Raw genomic sequence first — 18,531 nt, 5'->3', positions numbered from 1 at the left:
GTAAATTACCGTACATTTTCCGGACAATAGGGAAAAACTGGTATGTAAATCAAACGATTATTATAATTTATTAGTTACAATTCTTTATCACATCTTCTCTAATATATTGCAGTTTGCAATACATCTTTGGGTTGTATTATTATTTATAGGAACCTTCTCTTACGATACTCTATCAATAAGAACTAGTTTAATGTTGTAATTTATAGTAAACTGTCGATATAATTATATTGTATCACAATGAAAATTGCATGATGCAATTGCGAATAATAAATAAACTTCGGTATAAATGTTATCACTCATCTTTCGTCGAAGCACATTCTAATCATTCAAAAACAGACAGAATAATTGGAATATCTGGGTCATCTAGTAAACTGTCCGCTGTCAAAAGTGCTTGCTCGATAGTTTCAACGTCAATATCCTCATCATCTTGTCACTCTACAGAATCGCAGGAATCTGGTAGAATAAAAATACAGACTCTGGCCCTTCTTGCGACGGAGAATGGATAGAGGTTGGGCTTTCTGATTTTGAGCACTTTCTTTTCCGTGGGTAGCTTCTTTGTGGACTATTACATTTTTTTAGATGCAAAGTTGGGATGGTTTGCAACAGAGGTGAAGTTAAGGGATAAACTGATAAAAAATGGACAAAAATTCGGAATTTATAATATCCATATTATCTAAAAATATTTTTTATGCATGCATAAAATTTTAGATAATTACAGATATTTTTTCAGTATATAATTCAAATTTTTTTCAGACATAGAAAGCTGGTATTTTATTCTTTACGTAATATTGTCAATGACCCCCCCCCCCATCCCCCCACGTAAGATTTCGTAAGATCTGGTCGACCCCTCCTCCCCCCTAAACGTCTTACGTAATTTAAGTAGGCCCCCTAAGTGATGCTACCATTTTTAGCAATTTTGGAACATAAATTGTCATTTTATTTAAATAAGCACCAAAAATAAAAAATGAAATGCAGAAAAACTGAGACATTTGTGTTGATTTTGACTACACCACAATTTGCAAAAAATTGAGAAAAGCTACAAAGTTTTCTCTAATGTATGAAACGAGCCCAAATCAATACGAATGTCTTAATTTTTTTGCACTTCATTTATTATTTTTGATATTTATTCAAATAAAATTTCAATTTGTGTTCAAAAATTGCTAAACAGACTGAATCACGTATCTGATAAATCTGACCTGATAGCATAAATCAAACACGGGATTCGTAATCAGCGCCGAAAATTACATCAAAACCCCCTTTTCGCTGCTCGGTTCCAAAACCATGTAAACCTGTGTAAATAAAGGGAATTTAAATTTTATCCTTAAAAAATATTTTTTCTTTTTAGCTTGGGTCCATTAGTCAATAAAGTGAAAGAGTATCAAGTGGAGACGATTGTTGATGCCCTATGTGCTAACATGGTATCAGACAAAGAACAGTTACGAGACATTTCAAGTATTGGACTTAAAACCGTGATCTCCGAGCTTCCCTTAGGTTCAAATGCCCTAGCTGCAAATGTTTGCAAAAGGATCACTGGCCGATTAAGTAACGCTATAGAAAAGGTAATAACTTATTTCAATTGTTATTAATTTATGGCAAACCGAGGTTTAATTTTTTGACTGCGGCTGGCGACAAGTCATCCTATTTAAAGGTTTTCTCGACCGTAATTGGGTTGATCGATTTAATATCAATTATAAACAATAATTTTACAGCAAGAAGATGTACCAGTTCAACTTGAAGCTCTTGATATTGTGGCGGATTTACTTTCCCGATTTGGCTCGCTTTTGGTTACCTTTCATTCAGTGATCTTAGCTGCTTTACTACCACAACTTTCTTCTCCACGCCAAGCGGTTCGCAAGCGTACAATTGTAGCTCTAAGTCATCTTCTTACTTCTAGCAATAGTCAGCTTTACAACAAACTTCTGGACCATCTAATCGAAGTTCTTTCTACCAATAAAGTCAAAAATGTTACCCGCACCTACATTCAGTGCGTCGCTGCAATTTGGTAAGTACATGACTTTTTAATTAGTAAGAAATATGAATTTGATGGTTGTCATGCAATATCCAGGGATTTGTTTGTTGCATCAAAATTTATTTTTTAACTGAAACACCTTAAAGGACCCCGCATTACAAAAGCTATTCGTAAACGGTTCAAGTCCTTTTGGGAAATTTGAAAATAACCTGGGGGTGGGGGCATGTAAAAGTTGGCCCTGTATCTATTTAGTTCATAATAATACTATAGATGGGGACCAATATAATATTAAATTTCTTAAAAGGATAACCTTGAAATTTAATTTCTTGGGGAGTTATAGAGGCCGAAAGTAATATAAAAAGTTACTCTTTTTGAAAACGGCTATATCGATTTTCACGATTGAAATATATATCTTAGTCGCCAATAGTACTACTTACAAAAAAATTTTAATTTGAAGAAATAGAAAATAGGGGTAACATTTTTTTTTAATCCTAAACAATTTTTATGAGTTCATCTTCTATAGATACACCTTTGTTTTTTTAAGGACAGCGAACCCTGGAGTTTGTGCTGGTTTTGTGGCTGACGCTGGACCGTTTTCTGGGGACGCCGAATTATTTTTTGTCTCCTGTTTTGTCATGTCTCAGTGCACACCACACGTCTCCCCCCAGTTCTCGCTGATCCCTAGGACGCCGCGTCAATTTTCGAAAGAACTAACTCTGGGGGCGCTATCTCCCGCATTCAGTGTACTTCAATTATCTACTTTAATATATATTTTATACAACATCCTTTTCAGGTGTACTTAGCGCTTTAAAAAATCTTTCGCGGGGTGCTCTGTGTGTTGTGAGGTTTGCGGAAGAATTGAATTCGCGATTTTCTCGACGTATCAGTATTAACCCCCTTTTCCCCCACGGAGGTTAAAATGACGAAAAGGGTTCTTGAAAGTGGCTCAATTTCTATTCAGGCTAGGGTAGAGGCCTATGACTCGAGGCAGTGAAGGACACGTAACTTAGAAAAAGTAATACAACTGATTTTTTTAATGTTTACAAATTGCTCTAAAAATGAAGCTTCTCTGTATTTATATCATTTCTAAAACTGATATAAAATTATTATTTGACAATAAGAGCAGAAGAAGAAATGAAAATACAAAACGACTTTGAAGGAAGCAAGAAACTGCTTTATAAAAAAATGAAAGGAAACAAAACTACAGAATTTGTCAACATGAGAAATAGTAGGGGGAAATGTTATATGATGCAGACGGAATACTGGTGGCTTTCAGAGACTATTTTAGGAGAAAATTCGGAGATGAAGCTATAGGACAGCACAACTGCGATGTTGAACACGATGCGATAGAAAACTCAATTGAGATAGTCTGTCACTGAGGTTAGGTATATAATTAAGAACTTGAAAAACGCTAAGGCTGTCGGGGTAAAATGTATTAACGCTGAAATGCTTAAACACGGTGGCGAATACATACCACATAGACTGTGCGAATTGATGAATTTATGTTTCGAGATGGGCGACGTCTCAGACGATTGGAAAAAAGCGATTATCGTACCAATATACAAAAGACAGGGAGATGGAAGCGACTGCAAAAATTACAGAGGGATTAGCTATTAAGTACCGTAAGTAAAATATACTCAAAAATACTTATTCGTAGGGTAATGAAAATAACAGAAGCAAAGATTTGGGAAGTTCAAAGTGGGTTTATGCCAGGAAGGTCATGTACGGATCAAATATTTAGCTTAAGGCAAATTACAGAAAGAAGTTTAAGAGTAGGAAAAAAAGTTTTCTGTTCATTTGTTGACTAGAAAAAGCTTTTGACAAGGTAGATAGAAGTAAACTTTGCGAATTCCTGAAAGCGTATGGAGTCAATGGATGACTCCTTCAAGCTATAAAAACAATAAATGCAGGTAGTAAAGCGAGTGTAAGAGTGAATGTGATACTGAGTGACTGTTTCGATATTATTCAAGGAGTTAGACAAGGATGCGTCATATGTTCATGGTTATTTATATTATTTATGGACAAGTGTTTAACAATGGCTTTTTTCGACGAAGAGGGTGTGGATCTCGAAACAGTAAGGGTACGTGGGTTAGCGTTCGCAGATGATAAGGTTGTTATGGTAGAGTCAATCGAAGACTTACAAAGAATGTTGAATAAACTAAATGCAAGCATGAAGAGCATGGGCCTCAAAATTAACTCAAATAAAACAAAAACTATGGCGTTCGATGGAAAGAGTGAGAAAACACTATGCAATATTTTATTAAATGATGAGAGAATTGAACAAGTTGATAAGTTCGTATACCTTGGTAGCTTATTTCAACCCAACATATGAAACAATTGCTGGTATTACAAGGACAAAGTTTAAGACGAAGTTCGAAGTTCATCTGAAATTTTCTCTAGTAGATCAGAATCACTTTACATCCGCTTTCGAAGTGGAAATCTGCCCTCTGTGAAAAGTCGATTCAATTGAATACGTAAAGAAATTGCCTCCTCGAAGTTATCAGCACCTGTGAATACGTTGTCCCTATAAGTCCCACAATGTAGAACTTCTGCTTTTGGATAATTTTAACCCTCATGAAGGATGAGTCGTTTGATGCGAAAACATGAGAGCTATGTGAAAACATTTTTAGTTAAGCAAAATATCAACTATATATGGCATTAATGTGGCTCCAATGTGCAAGCATTCATCGAAAGAAAAACCAGCTTCAATCTTCTGAGATCCATTGAAGACTACACTCAACTTATTAGTAAAACTTGATTCACGCAATACCCCGCGAAGTAGAAGGTAGAAGGAGCGAGAGGAGTCACGACTAAAAGAATATTCAAATGATGAAATGTCTTGCTTCATCGGAAGACGAACAACATATCGTCCTTTCGGATTGCGTGAATGAGTTGAAACGAAGAAATCCTCACACTCCTGTTCTTCAGGCGACAGTGTGAACTTTGATGGGACCTTTTGTACATCCCAAAACCTTTGACGGTCAAAGACTGCGGTGTTTTACACAAAAATATACATCACTAGTACTGAAGAAGACTCTTCAGTAGATTTAGGCAACAATCTTTTGTAGTTTTTCCAAATGTTCGGAAGAAGCAGATAAGGATAAATACAAACACTAAAGCACTACTAATTGACTTGGCCTTGATAAAAGATTCAGGTAATAAACCTTTTGATCTAGTTCAAGTGACATTATGAATGCTGAGATGATGAACGCTGGACAATGTACCAGCTTCCCCTTCAATTGAAAGTGAATTATGATTGTTGTTCGATGTCGTCGCCTCTTGATCAGAATTTTAATTCTGTTTTGTTGAAGCGTGGGATGATGATGCAAAACTCTTGTTCGACCCGCGGCTTCCTTTACAATTCTTTAATGCCTGATACGTATCAGTCGACTTTGTATTATAAAAATCATTAAGTTATTTAGATTGCCTTAAAGAATCACAATGTCTGAATCTTTCCCTCAAGAAATGTGTGCAAGGAATCATAAGGAGGAGACTCTGTCGGATCACCTAGTGATGTCTCACAGACTGGTCGAGTTTGTGAGTCCAACAAGTTAGTTAAATGAAAAACTGAGAAATTATATCAATGGTCGACTGGACATTTAGGCGCCTTGAGAGAGTCAAAGTTTTCTTCAGCTGTATTGACTAGATCCTTTAAATTCGAAGCTAATTCTGACTTTCGAGGCTTTAACGAAAAGAGAATAGACAAGTGAGTATCAATATTCTATTATTACCGTTACATTTTGCTAACAAATCCCACGCACGTTCATATATTTCGTTTGTAATCGGAATATTTTTAAACCGCTGACTTGGTATAATTCCCAGAGAACGTTGGCAGGGTCAATTTTGAAATTGTCCTTGTAGAAGGTGATGAGGCGTGCTGGTCAGCGTTCCTTAAATAGTTAGATGCCTGGACGGAGGCTAGAACGTCGCGTGCATCGAAGAAATTGCCCTTAGTGACTTGAAACTATTCTTCTATTTGGGTGAAAATGTCATCCTTAAAATACGTGATTTCTCCCTCTAAAGGTGCTTTTAAAAACTTCACATGTCGTTGCTGGCACTTTTAGTAATAGGCTTCGAGCGTCTCTAATCGTGCCCGGAGCATACCGCGTTTACGTACTGAGGGAACCGATTGGAACGAATTTTGTATTCGACAAGAACGTTTCAATTGCTAGAGAGTGAACAGCTCAGCTTTTGTTTTAGACGTTTTGAATGACCGACATTTGTACTGATACAAGTAATTAAATTAATTAAACCGTTTAAACAAAATGTCTCAATGTTGTTACAGGTAATATAATTTTTGAATCGTCCCGAAAGTTGATTAATGCAATTTTACGAAGTGTATTTGTTGACTCGGCACTAATACACTTAAACGAATTGCTGCGAATCATAGTTAAAAAATAACAGAGATAGGAGAAATGATAGAAAATTCTGACTCGAAAGCGCTTAATTATGTTCAAGAATGGAATTATTGAATTCTATAATTCACCAGCATCGTTGTAAAAGAAAACTAAACCTCCTTATCGAGAGTCGTTGCATCAATTTCCTTCGAAGCACGAATCATTTCGTGTGATTGGCATGTATTAATAGTAGTCTGCTGCCAAGGGTATGTGCGTACCGAAAAATTACGTACACTGACTCGAAGCGTTGTACAATTGTTGACAACAGACTACTGAAACGAAAAGAAGGATTAGAATTAAGTATACTTTATTCCCTTTAGGTTTCTTCGCTGCATGCATGATTTCGATGAAGCTTTATTATTCGTGTGTACTTTAAACTTCACCAGGCAATTCACAACAATTTTGTTTTGTCACTCCGAATTATCCCGGGAGGTTTCACTAAATAAGAAACTGTCTTGATGTTATTGTATCACGATGCAAACGTGTTAATTGCACTTGTGAACTATCCGGGAAGTACGATTCACTTTATTCGGTTTTCGAAGGACCAAAAATGTTTTCGAGCTGTGTAAGGTTTACGTTCAAATATTTACTTAGATCATAGGTCCAATTTGACCTTGACCCAGAGCTAAGCAGACCTTCTTTAGGTTTAAATGGCTTTAAAGTGATCTTGAAGATGACATTTTACCTATGACCTGCCTACATTTTTGTACTTAATATTTCCTGCTCTATCGATGGCCGATTTAAAAAAGGGGTTTCCATTTTTAAAAAAGTGTGCCTTGAACAAACCTTGAAGGTCATCGTCAAGATCAAAATAAAGATCACCATTGAATTCCTTGTTGAAAGTTACTTTAAGAATGATCTTGACTTCTCTGAAATATCTTACCTGCGGAAAAAAGTTGTATATTTAATTGCATACTCGGGGACCCTGATAATAAACAAAAACACAGGTGCCACTGCATCATGTATATTTCCACTACAATAGTGGATCTCTGTTTTGATCAGTTTATGGCTCTGTCATGTACAGGTTCATATTTAGATGTCACATGATTTTACTCATCCTGCATTGGAACTTCCAAAACAAAATCTATAGGTGTTTCAGAGTTACTTGTTTTTAGAGATTATGTAATAAGTGCACCCTTCGTCAGTTCTTGAATATCTTTCTCAATTTTCGTACTTGTGGTTTCATTCGGCTCAGAGGGCAGGAACTTGTATTGTTGATCGAGAAGGGCAGACATTTGTTAAGCCGTGAAATCCTTTTCTGGGTTAGATTGCATTCGAAATTGTATTATGAGTTGTTGTGAAACTACTTCTTTGAAATGCTTGATGATATTGCAGTTTTTGGCATTAGGCTTAAGATAGTAGACGGCATACTTTTTGCTCATTTTCAGGTAAGGGCAGACATGATCCAAGAAATTTGTTTTGCCTGCCGCGTTTTGATCGTCAACGCTACGTTTTTCCTGAGATGGGTTAGCTTTCCTCGACGGTGGTTCATTGCTAGTCGGGATACTCAGTAGGAATAAAAAGTTATAAAATAATTTGGTTTTAAATTCTTGTATTAGCTAGTTAAAAGTCTGGATTTCGAAATCTGTGACTTTTTTGCGATTACATATAACTAAAATTGTACTTGGGAATTTGAAAATCAATTATTTGATGAAATATAATGGAAACTCAATTTTATACTAAAAGTGGTAGAGTGCATTGATTTTTAGTATTTTAAGAGGTTTTTTAGATTCTTTTCGATAGCGAAAATTCACAGATGTTGAATTTCGTGTTTTCAGAAAGCTAACTTTGAAATGGAGAATTTCAATCCTCGTTACTCGAACTGCTTAATAAAAGAAGTGGCCGTGGTCGTCAGGGTCTTCTTGGTTGCAGCAGGTACTGCCACGAGATTTTCACTCGACCTTAGGGCTGCCGCGCGGCAGTAGTTTGCCGACCACTGCTTTAAGATGATAATCTAAAAGAACTTTTATTACGGTCTAAACCATCGGTATTATTGTACATTGGGCGCTACGAAATTTTTGCAATACAGGCGAACCTTTTATAGTTTTTCGAAGTACTTTCCACCGCAGTGAATACACTTTTACATACGTCGAAAACAATCATCGAACGCACCCGGCAACTTTTCTTCTGGAAGATCTGCACACTCTTGGTCCCACGCCGTCAAAAGGTCAGTTTCGTTAGTAAATCTACGCCCTTTTAGTTGTTTTTTTACTTCCGGAAACAAACGAAAGTCACAGGGAGCAAGATCTGGACTGTAAGAAGGGAGATCTAGAATATTCAGTCCAGATTTGACCAATAAAGCTACTGTGACTATCGCTCTGTGAGCCGGTGCATTGTCGTGGTGGAATAGCCAGGTGCTAAGTCGAGATTTTGCCTTGATGTTTTTGAGATGGTTTATGACTTGGGGTAAACATACCTGAGTGTACCAGGAAGAGGTGGCTATACGCTGGTTTTCCAGAACGACACAATCTTGTTTTGTGATTTTGCTCGAACGTCGTAATAACACAGGCAGGTTTCGTCGCCTATGATAATACTATTTACATCCCGAGAAGATCGTCGTCCGCGAGTCGTCCGCGAGATTGAAATTTCCCCTTTCGAACTGTTTGTACCATTGAAAAATTGTTGTGCGATGCGGGCAATCCTTACCCAATACCGGAGACATTTGCTCAAAACTTTGGTCTACACTTAAACCGCGAGAAAAGTTGTATTGAATTATCGCACGATATTCTTCCTTTGTCCACGACGCCATTTCTCAATCGTTCCAGCCTGCGTGCTTAGACTGTACTGAGACCTGAGTCAACAGGTTTCCTCTTCCTACCTAATTTTTGACGCTCTTTCTAATGACGCAAGGATTATCTCTCTTCTTCCAATAGGTTTCGCGTATTGCAAAACTTTTATAGCGCCCTACGTATTATATTGAGTAGATGATAAGGTCCTCGCAATCTACAGTTAATGTATTTCCTTCACCAGGTTCTCAACTAATTTCCTGTAATCATTCGTTAATGTACATTTATTTGTTTTGTAATCTTCCGATTAGAAGCTACTGCAGTTATAGTTACTCGGTTTTCCAAAAATCTTATTAACATGAGAAAAAACGGATCCCATTTGGTTTGGCAGCTTTGAATTAATTTCCTTATTCTTAACTTTAATTTCCCTTTTTTAGAGCAGCATTAGCAAAATTATAGTGATGGAAATACGAGTATGAAAAAAGCATCACCTATTTCAAGGCAAAGAAAATATTGCAAACTAGTGCAGATCGAAGAAAGAATTACTTTAATTTAAGGAAAATAAAATATCGCAGATTTGCGTTTCTAAAAATTTTAATTAGGTTAAGCAGTAACTTACTTTCAATTTGAATTCGCTGCTTTGGACTTTAAATTGTGCTTATGAAGTAAGTGGTGGCTTAGTGAAGACGTTGAGTTTTTGTATAAATATTTTGACGCAAATATTTCGACATGCTGACGAATTGATTAAAGGGATATCTTTCTCGTGTATTACTCGATTACCCGAGTAATACTCGTGCCCTCGTGTACTTGCCCGAGTGCTCAGATTTCTGGGCATTGGCAGTCAGAGCCCTAATTTATTTTGATTCAATGTATTTTTTTTATAGTCGACAAGCCGGTCATAGATTTGGAGAACACATAGAGAGAATCATGCCACTAATTGTGCAGTACAGTAGTGAAGACGATGATGAGCTTAGAGAATATTGCTTGCAAGCATTTGAAGCGTTTGTATACAGATGTCCAAAGGAAATCACGCCTCACATTAACAAGGTAATTGCCGTAAACTTGTTATAATATTATCTCTTGTTTATATAGTGTGAATAATGCAAATTATGGGATTACCTCCTTCGACAGATGCTCATGACCCAATAATTTGCTACAAAAAACAATCGCGAAAGAAACAAGTACGTAGTAGATTAGCTGATATTCGTCAGTTTTCATATTGGTTTTCGATTTTTCTCGAGCGGCTCCCAAAATATTAAATTTGTAATACGATATTAAAGCTCCTTGCGGAGATGTTGTTTTGACATCAAATTTATCTTTGGACTATAAGACTTTAGTCGACTACTTTTTGATGGCTCAGAAAGCTTCTTACAATGGGGCAGATTTTTATTAAAAGCGCTTTTTGAGCTCCTGTCAGTCAAAATGCTATAAAAATGTTCACTCCCTCAGAAAAACCAACCCTCCTGGGAAATCAAGGCCCTGTGGAAAACTCTCCAGCTGCGAAGAACCAGCACCCTGCAAAAATCCCACTCTCTGGACAAAAGCAAGGCCCTGTGGAAAATATTCAACAAAAATCAAGGCCCTGTAAGAAACCCAACAGAAGCACCTCCACCCTGGAAGTAATTTCCAGAGCATGGACTTCTCCCCAAACATCCTTTCCTATTTAAGCCCTGTTGCAAACATGGCCACCCCTGAAAAACTACCCCTTGGACAAAAATAGGGACATATGGGAAATATCTAACCCCTTCTGGGAAATCTATCTCTTGAATAAATTTAAGTTCCTTTTTGAAATCACCCCCTGCAAATAATTCGCTCTTCCCATCAAGAATAAACCCCACATCATAAATTCAGCTTCTGTATGACATCCACTCGCAGTGGTAAGTCAACCCCTCCCCCTTGTACAAAAATATTTCCGTCAGCAATAGTTGCAAAAGCTCGAAGAGTTAGAAGAAGGAACTTTTTCTTTAAAAACCTCTCGACCTCCAATGGGTACACCTGTTACCCAGGTCGTCCAAAAGAATCGGGCTTCCTCGAATGACTTATGATCCCTAATGGATACCCCTGATATCCAGATCGCCCCAAGATTCGCCGATGCCATCGACTTGCGATTCCCAATGGGTACTCTTCCTACCCATATCGCCTCAAGAGTCGTCCTTACAATCAGGTTAACACCTACTGCCTCGATAGGCACCCAAGACCCTCTGGTTTATCCTAAACGTCAAGGGACTAAGACAGATTTGTCAATCATGTTCTTCCAAGTCCTTCCAGCTCAGAAACGCTGTAGAGAGTGGCCTCTGAAAAGCCCAGCGACCGATCCCTTGATTTAGATTCTTGACAAAGACCGTCTTTCGTAGAACGTCGTTAAGGGCAACGCTGAAGTAGGCCATAGATCAACCAAAATTTAAAAAAGGGTATGAGGTTACGCATAAACGTGCGCCCGCACAAAGACTGGGATCTTTACATTCTCGAGATTCTTTAGAACATCCGTACTCGACGTAACATTGTAACTGGGGTCACTCCTAGTGAAGTTGTTTTCGGAGCTAACGTTAAACGACGTGGTGAATGGACCGGTGGTCAGTCCACAACTTCACAGACCAGGACAACGTTACGATCTCCGTCCTGGGTTTCCAATGATATCCACATGGAGTTTGGACCAGATAAATGCAGAATAGGTTATTTAATCAGAGGGGAGTTAGGGATCGCAGAGTAAGGGAATGAATTCGAAAATGACATCGAGGCAATGGCTGCAGGCGAATCATAAATATCTGGGTATTCTTGAATTTAAGGGTATTCAGCATACGATAGTTAAGACAAGCCTAACGAGTGCCTTCACTACGAGACTCAAATTGATTGTTAAGAGTTTTCTCAACTCAGCAAACAAAATCAGGGCAATCAACACATATGCCACCCCTATCCCGACATACTCCTTCGGGCTCATTAAGTCGTCCAACACCGACCTTGCAAAGTTAAACAGAATCTTCCGCGTAGAAATGCCGAAGCAGCGAATGCACCACAAAAATTCAGTGATTGAAAGGGTAGATCTACCACGACATACAAGGGGTAGGGGCGTTGTAGATGTCAAAAAACTGTGCGAGTTACAAGTTACACAGTTGAACGACTATTTTGACAGCAAACGAAATGTTGCGCTTTACAGCACCATCTGTAAAGCGGATCTTGACCACACAGCCTTGAATTTGTTCTCAGATGGGGCCTTGAATATCAGGGTAGAAACCATAGAGGAATCAGAAATGCAATGAAGACAGAAAGCTTTCCACGGCAAGTACCCCAAAACGTTAGATCAACATCAAGTGGACAGTGGAAGCATATAATATTTGGCTAAGAAAGGATGTTCTGTGTCCAGAGACGGAAGGATTCGTCATTGGACTACAGGGCAAGGTTCTCAGCAACAGGAATTATCGCAAACACGTGTTACATCAGGACGTGGTTGCCCGTTGCCGATTATGTGGTGCTACCAACGAATCCATGTATTTGACGGAAATTCAAAAAGTTACAGCTTTTTCAAAATTTAAACAAAATTTTTTTGTGAGCTTTAGAAATTTATGTAAAATTTTCTGTTACACGACAAAAAGACTTCCATATTATCCTAATGACATTTTTAATTCGAAAAAAAATTGAAATTTTATATGCTTTTCAAAGCCGTAGGTGCTTTGAGAATCTTCTTTAAATAATAGAGAAAATAATATAGCTATAATATTTATGATATTTGAAAAAATTTAGTTAAAGTGTACGCATGAAACGTATGAAAACGAGCGCGAAACGCGAGAGCGTACCCACGTGCCCTAGGCGTGCTCAAACTTAGCGCAATGCGCCGCGCGCGTAGCGAGCAATGCGAATGTGCTCGCGCGGTGGGCATATTTTTTTCTTCAGAAAAAGAATCATACTAGTACAAATATGGTCCAGGCAATAGGTACTTTTACCTGAAAAAATGCTACAGAGACCAAAAATCCGTTTTATCCTAAATATCTTCTTTTTGGTACATCCTAGGAAAAAAAAAAATCTAAATCAAATTCAGTGTCATTATTGTTGTCGTTTCTTTTAAAAATAATAATAGTAATTGAATTTATAATTATCAATTGTACACGTTTCCACACCACCCGTGAGGTAAAGTACATGTCACGTTTTTGAATTCACATTCTAACTAGAAGGTATTAGTTTTCTGTACAATTTTGTCTGTTTTTATCAAATATCTACGTTTATATATCACCTGAGTAAAAAAAATGCTTACGAAGGTGTCAGTCTGTAGTCCGTGGTATCGTGTATTTACGATAACTTTCGAAATATTGATCAGATTGGATTGTGCATTGGCACACTTTTTTAAGGCCTAAAAAGAAGGAACTAGTTCATTAACCAGCTGTTTTGGATAAAAAAGCGTGAGATTTAAAAAATTTTGCGATCATTTTATCAAGATTTGAAAATTCTATGCACGGCTATTCACAGTGCTTGGAAAATCGAACAATTTATAAATAATACTTTTCTTGATAAAAAGAAAATTATTGGAGTTATGGTATTTTCCAAATAAAAAAATGAACATTTTAAACTAAAAATCGCACGACATAAAGAATTCAAGAAAAGAAGAACTTTGATTTTTAAAAGTCCTACAAAATTATCACAACTCTTTGACTTTTTATGATCGTAAAATAATAATATTAAAAAATCATTTTATTTAACATAATTTGTCGCCTAAATTATATCTAAAAATTTGGTTAGAACCACCTTGCGCTGGATGCATATTTCTAGTTTGAATAAAAAAAAAGTAACATTGAAAATAAACAAATTAAATTGATGGAAAAACGTTGCAAGTTGCAATTCAATGTTTAATAACAATTTTTTATGATATAATGCGCACTTTTTTCAATTAAAAAAATATGAGGATGAAAATACTTGTGTTTCAATACCAATGCATGTTATGAATTGTAATGATATGAGTGTATTGAAATGATATAAATTTCTCACGGGTAGCTAAGAATGAAATTTAATGTAAAATAAGAAACAGATATTAAAGTAATCATTAGTAATCTTTGTACCTTATTTTGCAATATACGAATGAGCAACCCCATTCTCTCCCGGATTCTTGCGAACACTACACCAAGTTGGAATCTGTTGGTAATTTCGGAATGAATTCTGTCGTGCTTCTGACATGCTGCTCATTATGTAGTTGAAGGAAGGCAGTGCTGCCATGTTACATCATTTGCATACATTACGGCTAGCAGGACTGCGCAACGGTTACCGGCATTTGGAATTATTTCTAGGAAAGGAGAGGAGAGGAAGAAATTGAAGCTAGCATATGCTAACTTTCGAAAACTGAGAAAGAAAAGGATTCAGGTGAACAAGAAGAACCACAATAGAATGATGACACAATATAAGTACAACCGGATTCGTCGAGAATTTCAAGACCAAGAAACGTAACCAGATCGCAAATATTAAAATAAATACATTAAAATATACATTCAAAAATTCATCCCCCATTCCTACATTCACCAATCCATCCAGAAATCCATGTGGATTATGCCTAATGCAGAAACCACAAGAAAAAAAACTACCAATCTTTGTAGAATGTTATTAGGAATAGTTTTGACGGACCAGATTAAGTGCTCCCAGAAGAACAGCTTTTGCATATGGCTTACGATGGACGGACCCTGACGCAGGAAAGCCGAGGTTTTGTTGAGTTGGCTAAGAAATGAAGCATTGATACCCGTGGTGGAGGATGAGAAATGCTAGTAGATCTTACAATGATCATTCTCCAAAAGAGACTTGAGTTCCCCCTGAGCGTATGTCAAGACCGTCAAAAAAATCAACAATATTGAAGTGCCGAAGATGGTAATATAACACTTTCAGAGCCGCACTGTGTCTCTCTACGTACCCGTAGCATGCATACTTTGAGCATCTACTGAAAAAATGTCCAAGTGCATCTACCTCTTTCTTGCACGTGTAGCAGTTGATATCGCCTACAAGTAGAGTCATTATATGCTTACGGTAAACTAAGGAATGTATAACGCCGTCTTGACAGGCAAAGAGGAATCCCTCAGTCTCCGATCTCAATCCAGCAGACTGGAGAAACATGTCAGGCAGACCAATAGATAGCTCTTCTCTGCGTACAATGCCGTAGAATTTAAATGAGCGGGAAGTTAGCTTATTCTCTCGGTAGAAGCGAATGTTCTCGTCCGATACACGAAGCTGGAATCAAATGTGAGACCAAGCTCCTCTGCGGCCCTATCTGCAGCACGGTACAGAAACGCCGTAACAATGAAGATTTCATGTTGATGTGCGAGTCATATAACAAAATCTGTGCTCAGCAAACCTGTACCCCCTTTATCTAGAGGTAGGTAAACCCGAAGTAAGGAAGATTTAGGATGATCATTTCGTTGTATTTTCATCATTTTGTGTGTGCTTCTTTCAAGTTGCTTCAACTCATCGACGTTCAATTTTACAGCGCAAAACTTCTAGAGTAGTATAGGAATGGCTACAATATTGTTTGCATGTATCTTATTCTTCCCAGATAAATCGGAAGCTTAAATTTTTCTGAGAATTTGGCGATACATTTTTTCAAGCGCCGTTTTTAACACACTTACATCTTGTGTTTCCGCTTGCGGTATTATAAGATGTGCATATGTTTTTTCATTACCAAGATGTTAAATTGTATTTCAACCTATTAGTTGAACATCCTGATCGTCATGAGATGATGAAATTTCTATTATTCCATTGCTTAGGTGAACGCAGGCTCACTTATCCAGTTTAAAGCTGATGCCAATAGATTTAGAGTACCTATTCACCGCCGCCACAAGGATATTAAAATCCTCTTTTGAAGAGGTAAATAGTTATATTGTCAAGTCAAAGCTAAAAAATTACAATTTTCATATTATTTTTGTCATTTATTTTAAATACTTTAAGGTGCTTGTGTTTTCAAACTCCTAGTTCGCTAGATTCGTCAGATTCGACAGACAAAATATTATGTTTTAGCTGGAAAAAAGTTACCGTTCTCGCCTGACGGTAAATTTTTCAGATATGAATCCCCTCCAGAACGCTTGGGATTTTATGAATTTTAAGTCACTAAGAACACTCCTACAACCAAACAAGCGCTAATTTTTATACTTAATCACACTTGAGAAAATTACCCATAGATGAAGAAAAAAATTAAAAACTGTATAAATAGTATGCCCCTTCGCATTAAACCTCTATTAACTGCTAAAGGCTGCTATACGAAACACTAATTAATAGGCCAAAGCTAAAATATTATTTTTTCATGAGTTTGCTTACAATATACATTGATATTGAGAAAATTTATCGTAAAATCTGTTAAAATTATGCTATAGATGATAAATTTTATTCAAAAAATGATTGTATTGTTTATACAGTTTTTGATTTTTCTTTTTATCTCCGGGCAACTGAACCAAGTGTGATTAAATATCCGAATTAGCTCTTGCTTGGCTGTCGTAGCGTGCTTACTGATTTCTGTTTAATGAAGTCGTAAACGTTATCTGTAGGATTCATATCTGGATAATTTCCCGGCCACTCAAGGACGCTGATTTTTTTCCTGGCTAAGAGCGGGTTAATTCGTCTGGCGAATCTGACATATGGTATTACGAATTTAAAAACACAAGTACGCTCAGAGTATTCATAAAAAATTACAAAAATAATGTGAGAGTTGTATTAATTAAGATTTCGAAACGAAAAAAAATAAATAAGAAAACATTTTTTCGATTCTTACGACTTTCCAGACTTGTTTATCAATATTAGTAAAACTGCAAAGTTTCGATAGCGAACGCTATCCTCATCAGGCAATAATTCTAGTAAACAGTAACATTTTTGAGTCGAAACATTATTTAAAAAATAAGGAAAAATCTTAGGTTAAGAATAGTTTATAATATAGAGATAAATAATACCTTTATTTTGGAGTTAAATATCTTTTAATACATTATTTAAATTTCCCATAGTGAATCTCATTGTATCAATGCGATTTGTGAAATTGTTAAAACTTGTTTTTTAAGAATCTGAATAAATTTTTTACAAGTTAAAAAAACATTGTTAAAATATCATGAGCGTACCTACGACAACATGCGCTCAGAGTTTGCCTAATACTGAAGTTCGTTACAATACAAAGCTAGGTGGTAGTACAGACAGTAGCGTAGTAAGTGAAAAAAGATAAAGGTTTTTTTTAAAAGATCCAGAACCATTGGTATGATAATCATAAGAGAGGAATTTATCATTCTCTGAGTGGTTTTTATAATAAAAGTGTAAAAAATAAAGATAATGAATATAAGTAAAATTAGTTATAATTATTTTAGTCATGAAAAAGTTTCAAAAATCCTGTTGTAAGCAGGATTTTAATGATTTAATTCTGTAATTTTGTTTAAACTCTTGTTATCTTCTTTTTTAATGAAAATTATTTCAGCGAAGTATCTCTTATAATAATTACAATCTTGTGGTAATATTTCAACATTATCCCAATCAATACGAAAAGAATCACTATTGTGGAAATTAACTAAATGATTTGCAATAAAATTATGGTATTTTGGGTTGTGTCTAATATTGTTTCGATGTTCATCAATTCTAATACGTATTGGATGTTTTGTTTGTCCAACGTTTGATTTATCAAATTGGCATTTTAGTTTATAAACTACGTAGCATTAGTCTAAGATATTTAATTGGTCTTTGCCAAGTTTTATGAATTTGATAAGTTTTGAAACTACTCGGAAAACTGTTTTTATATTAAATTTATTTAATAGACTTTTTATATTTTCTGTAGCATAGCATATTATATTTGATAGCACTTTTAATTGAAACATTCATTTCATTTTGATAATTACTCCTAATAATAATTATATTCAATAATAACAATAATAATTATTCTTTTTCAATGGTATTACATAAAATTATACTCACTGATTAAATTAAATGAGAACAAAAATGAATTGAAATTGTTCCCGTGCAATAGGACCAAAATCGTTTACAATAAATATGTATAGAGAAAGAAATCTGCTTTAGAATAAAAAATACTTTTCACTGAAATCTATACTTCATATTTTAATTACAAAAATTTATTTTAATATTAATACGATTACCTTGTATTTGAGTTGAATTGTTATAGTTCAAGTAAACTAGAATTTGAGTTGTAGAATTTTACAATTATCCATTTAAATTTTTCTTATTCTTATTATTTCATTCAAGAAATAATGAAATATGCCATATTTTTATATAAAAATATTTTTATTTTCGGTAATTATTATAAAACTTGCAATAAAATATAGTAATTGCTGAATTCTTCCACCTTTCAAGCATTATATTAATTTTTCTTATTAATTTTGAAACTACCTATAATTCATTAAGTATTAACAGATAACATAGTCATATTATAGCTATAGCTTATTTCAATAAATATTTATTAAAGAAATTCGAACAATATCATCTAAACATTTTATCA

At 35.7% G+C, this 18,531-nt stretch overlaps 1 protein-coding gene across 3 annotated transcripts in view; it reads left to right on the top strand.

The window, feature by feature from the left end:
* The window catches only part of LOC117166900 (cullin-associated NEDD8-dissociated protein 1), a 218,244-nt gene that overhangs the window by 103,018 nt on the left and 96,695 nt on the right, over positions 1-18,531 (top strand). For 2 of the 3 annotated variants that reach the window (XM_033351339.1, XM_033351340.1), the window contains exons 3-5: positions 1,346-1,559; positions 1,710-2,002; positions 9,977-10,139. In XM_033351339.1, coding sequence (XP_033207230.1) covers positions 1,346-1,559; positions 1,710-2,002; positions 9,977-10,139 — 670 coding nt within the window. Of the gene's footprint in view, positions 1-1,345; positions 1,560-1,709; positions 2,003-5,551; positions 5,676-9,976; positions 10,140-18,531 lie in introns of those variants that run through there. The other variant, XM_033351341.1, reaches the window with a different exon arrangement.

This window comes from Belonocnema kinseyi, chromosome 2, assembly GCF_010883055.1.
Source record: "Belonocnema kinseyi isolate 2016_QV_RU_SX_M_011 chromosome 2, B_treatae_v1, whole genome shotgun sequence".
Lineage (NCBI taxonomy): Eukaryota > Metazoa > Arthropoda > Insecta > Hymenoptera > Cynipidae > Belonocnema > Belonocnema kinseyi.
Note: the sequence above shows the minus strand (reverse complement) of the source record. Positions and strands in the feature narration are given on the sequence as shown.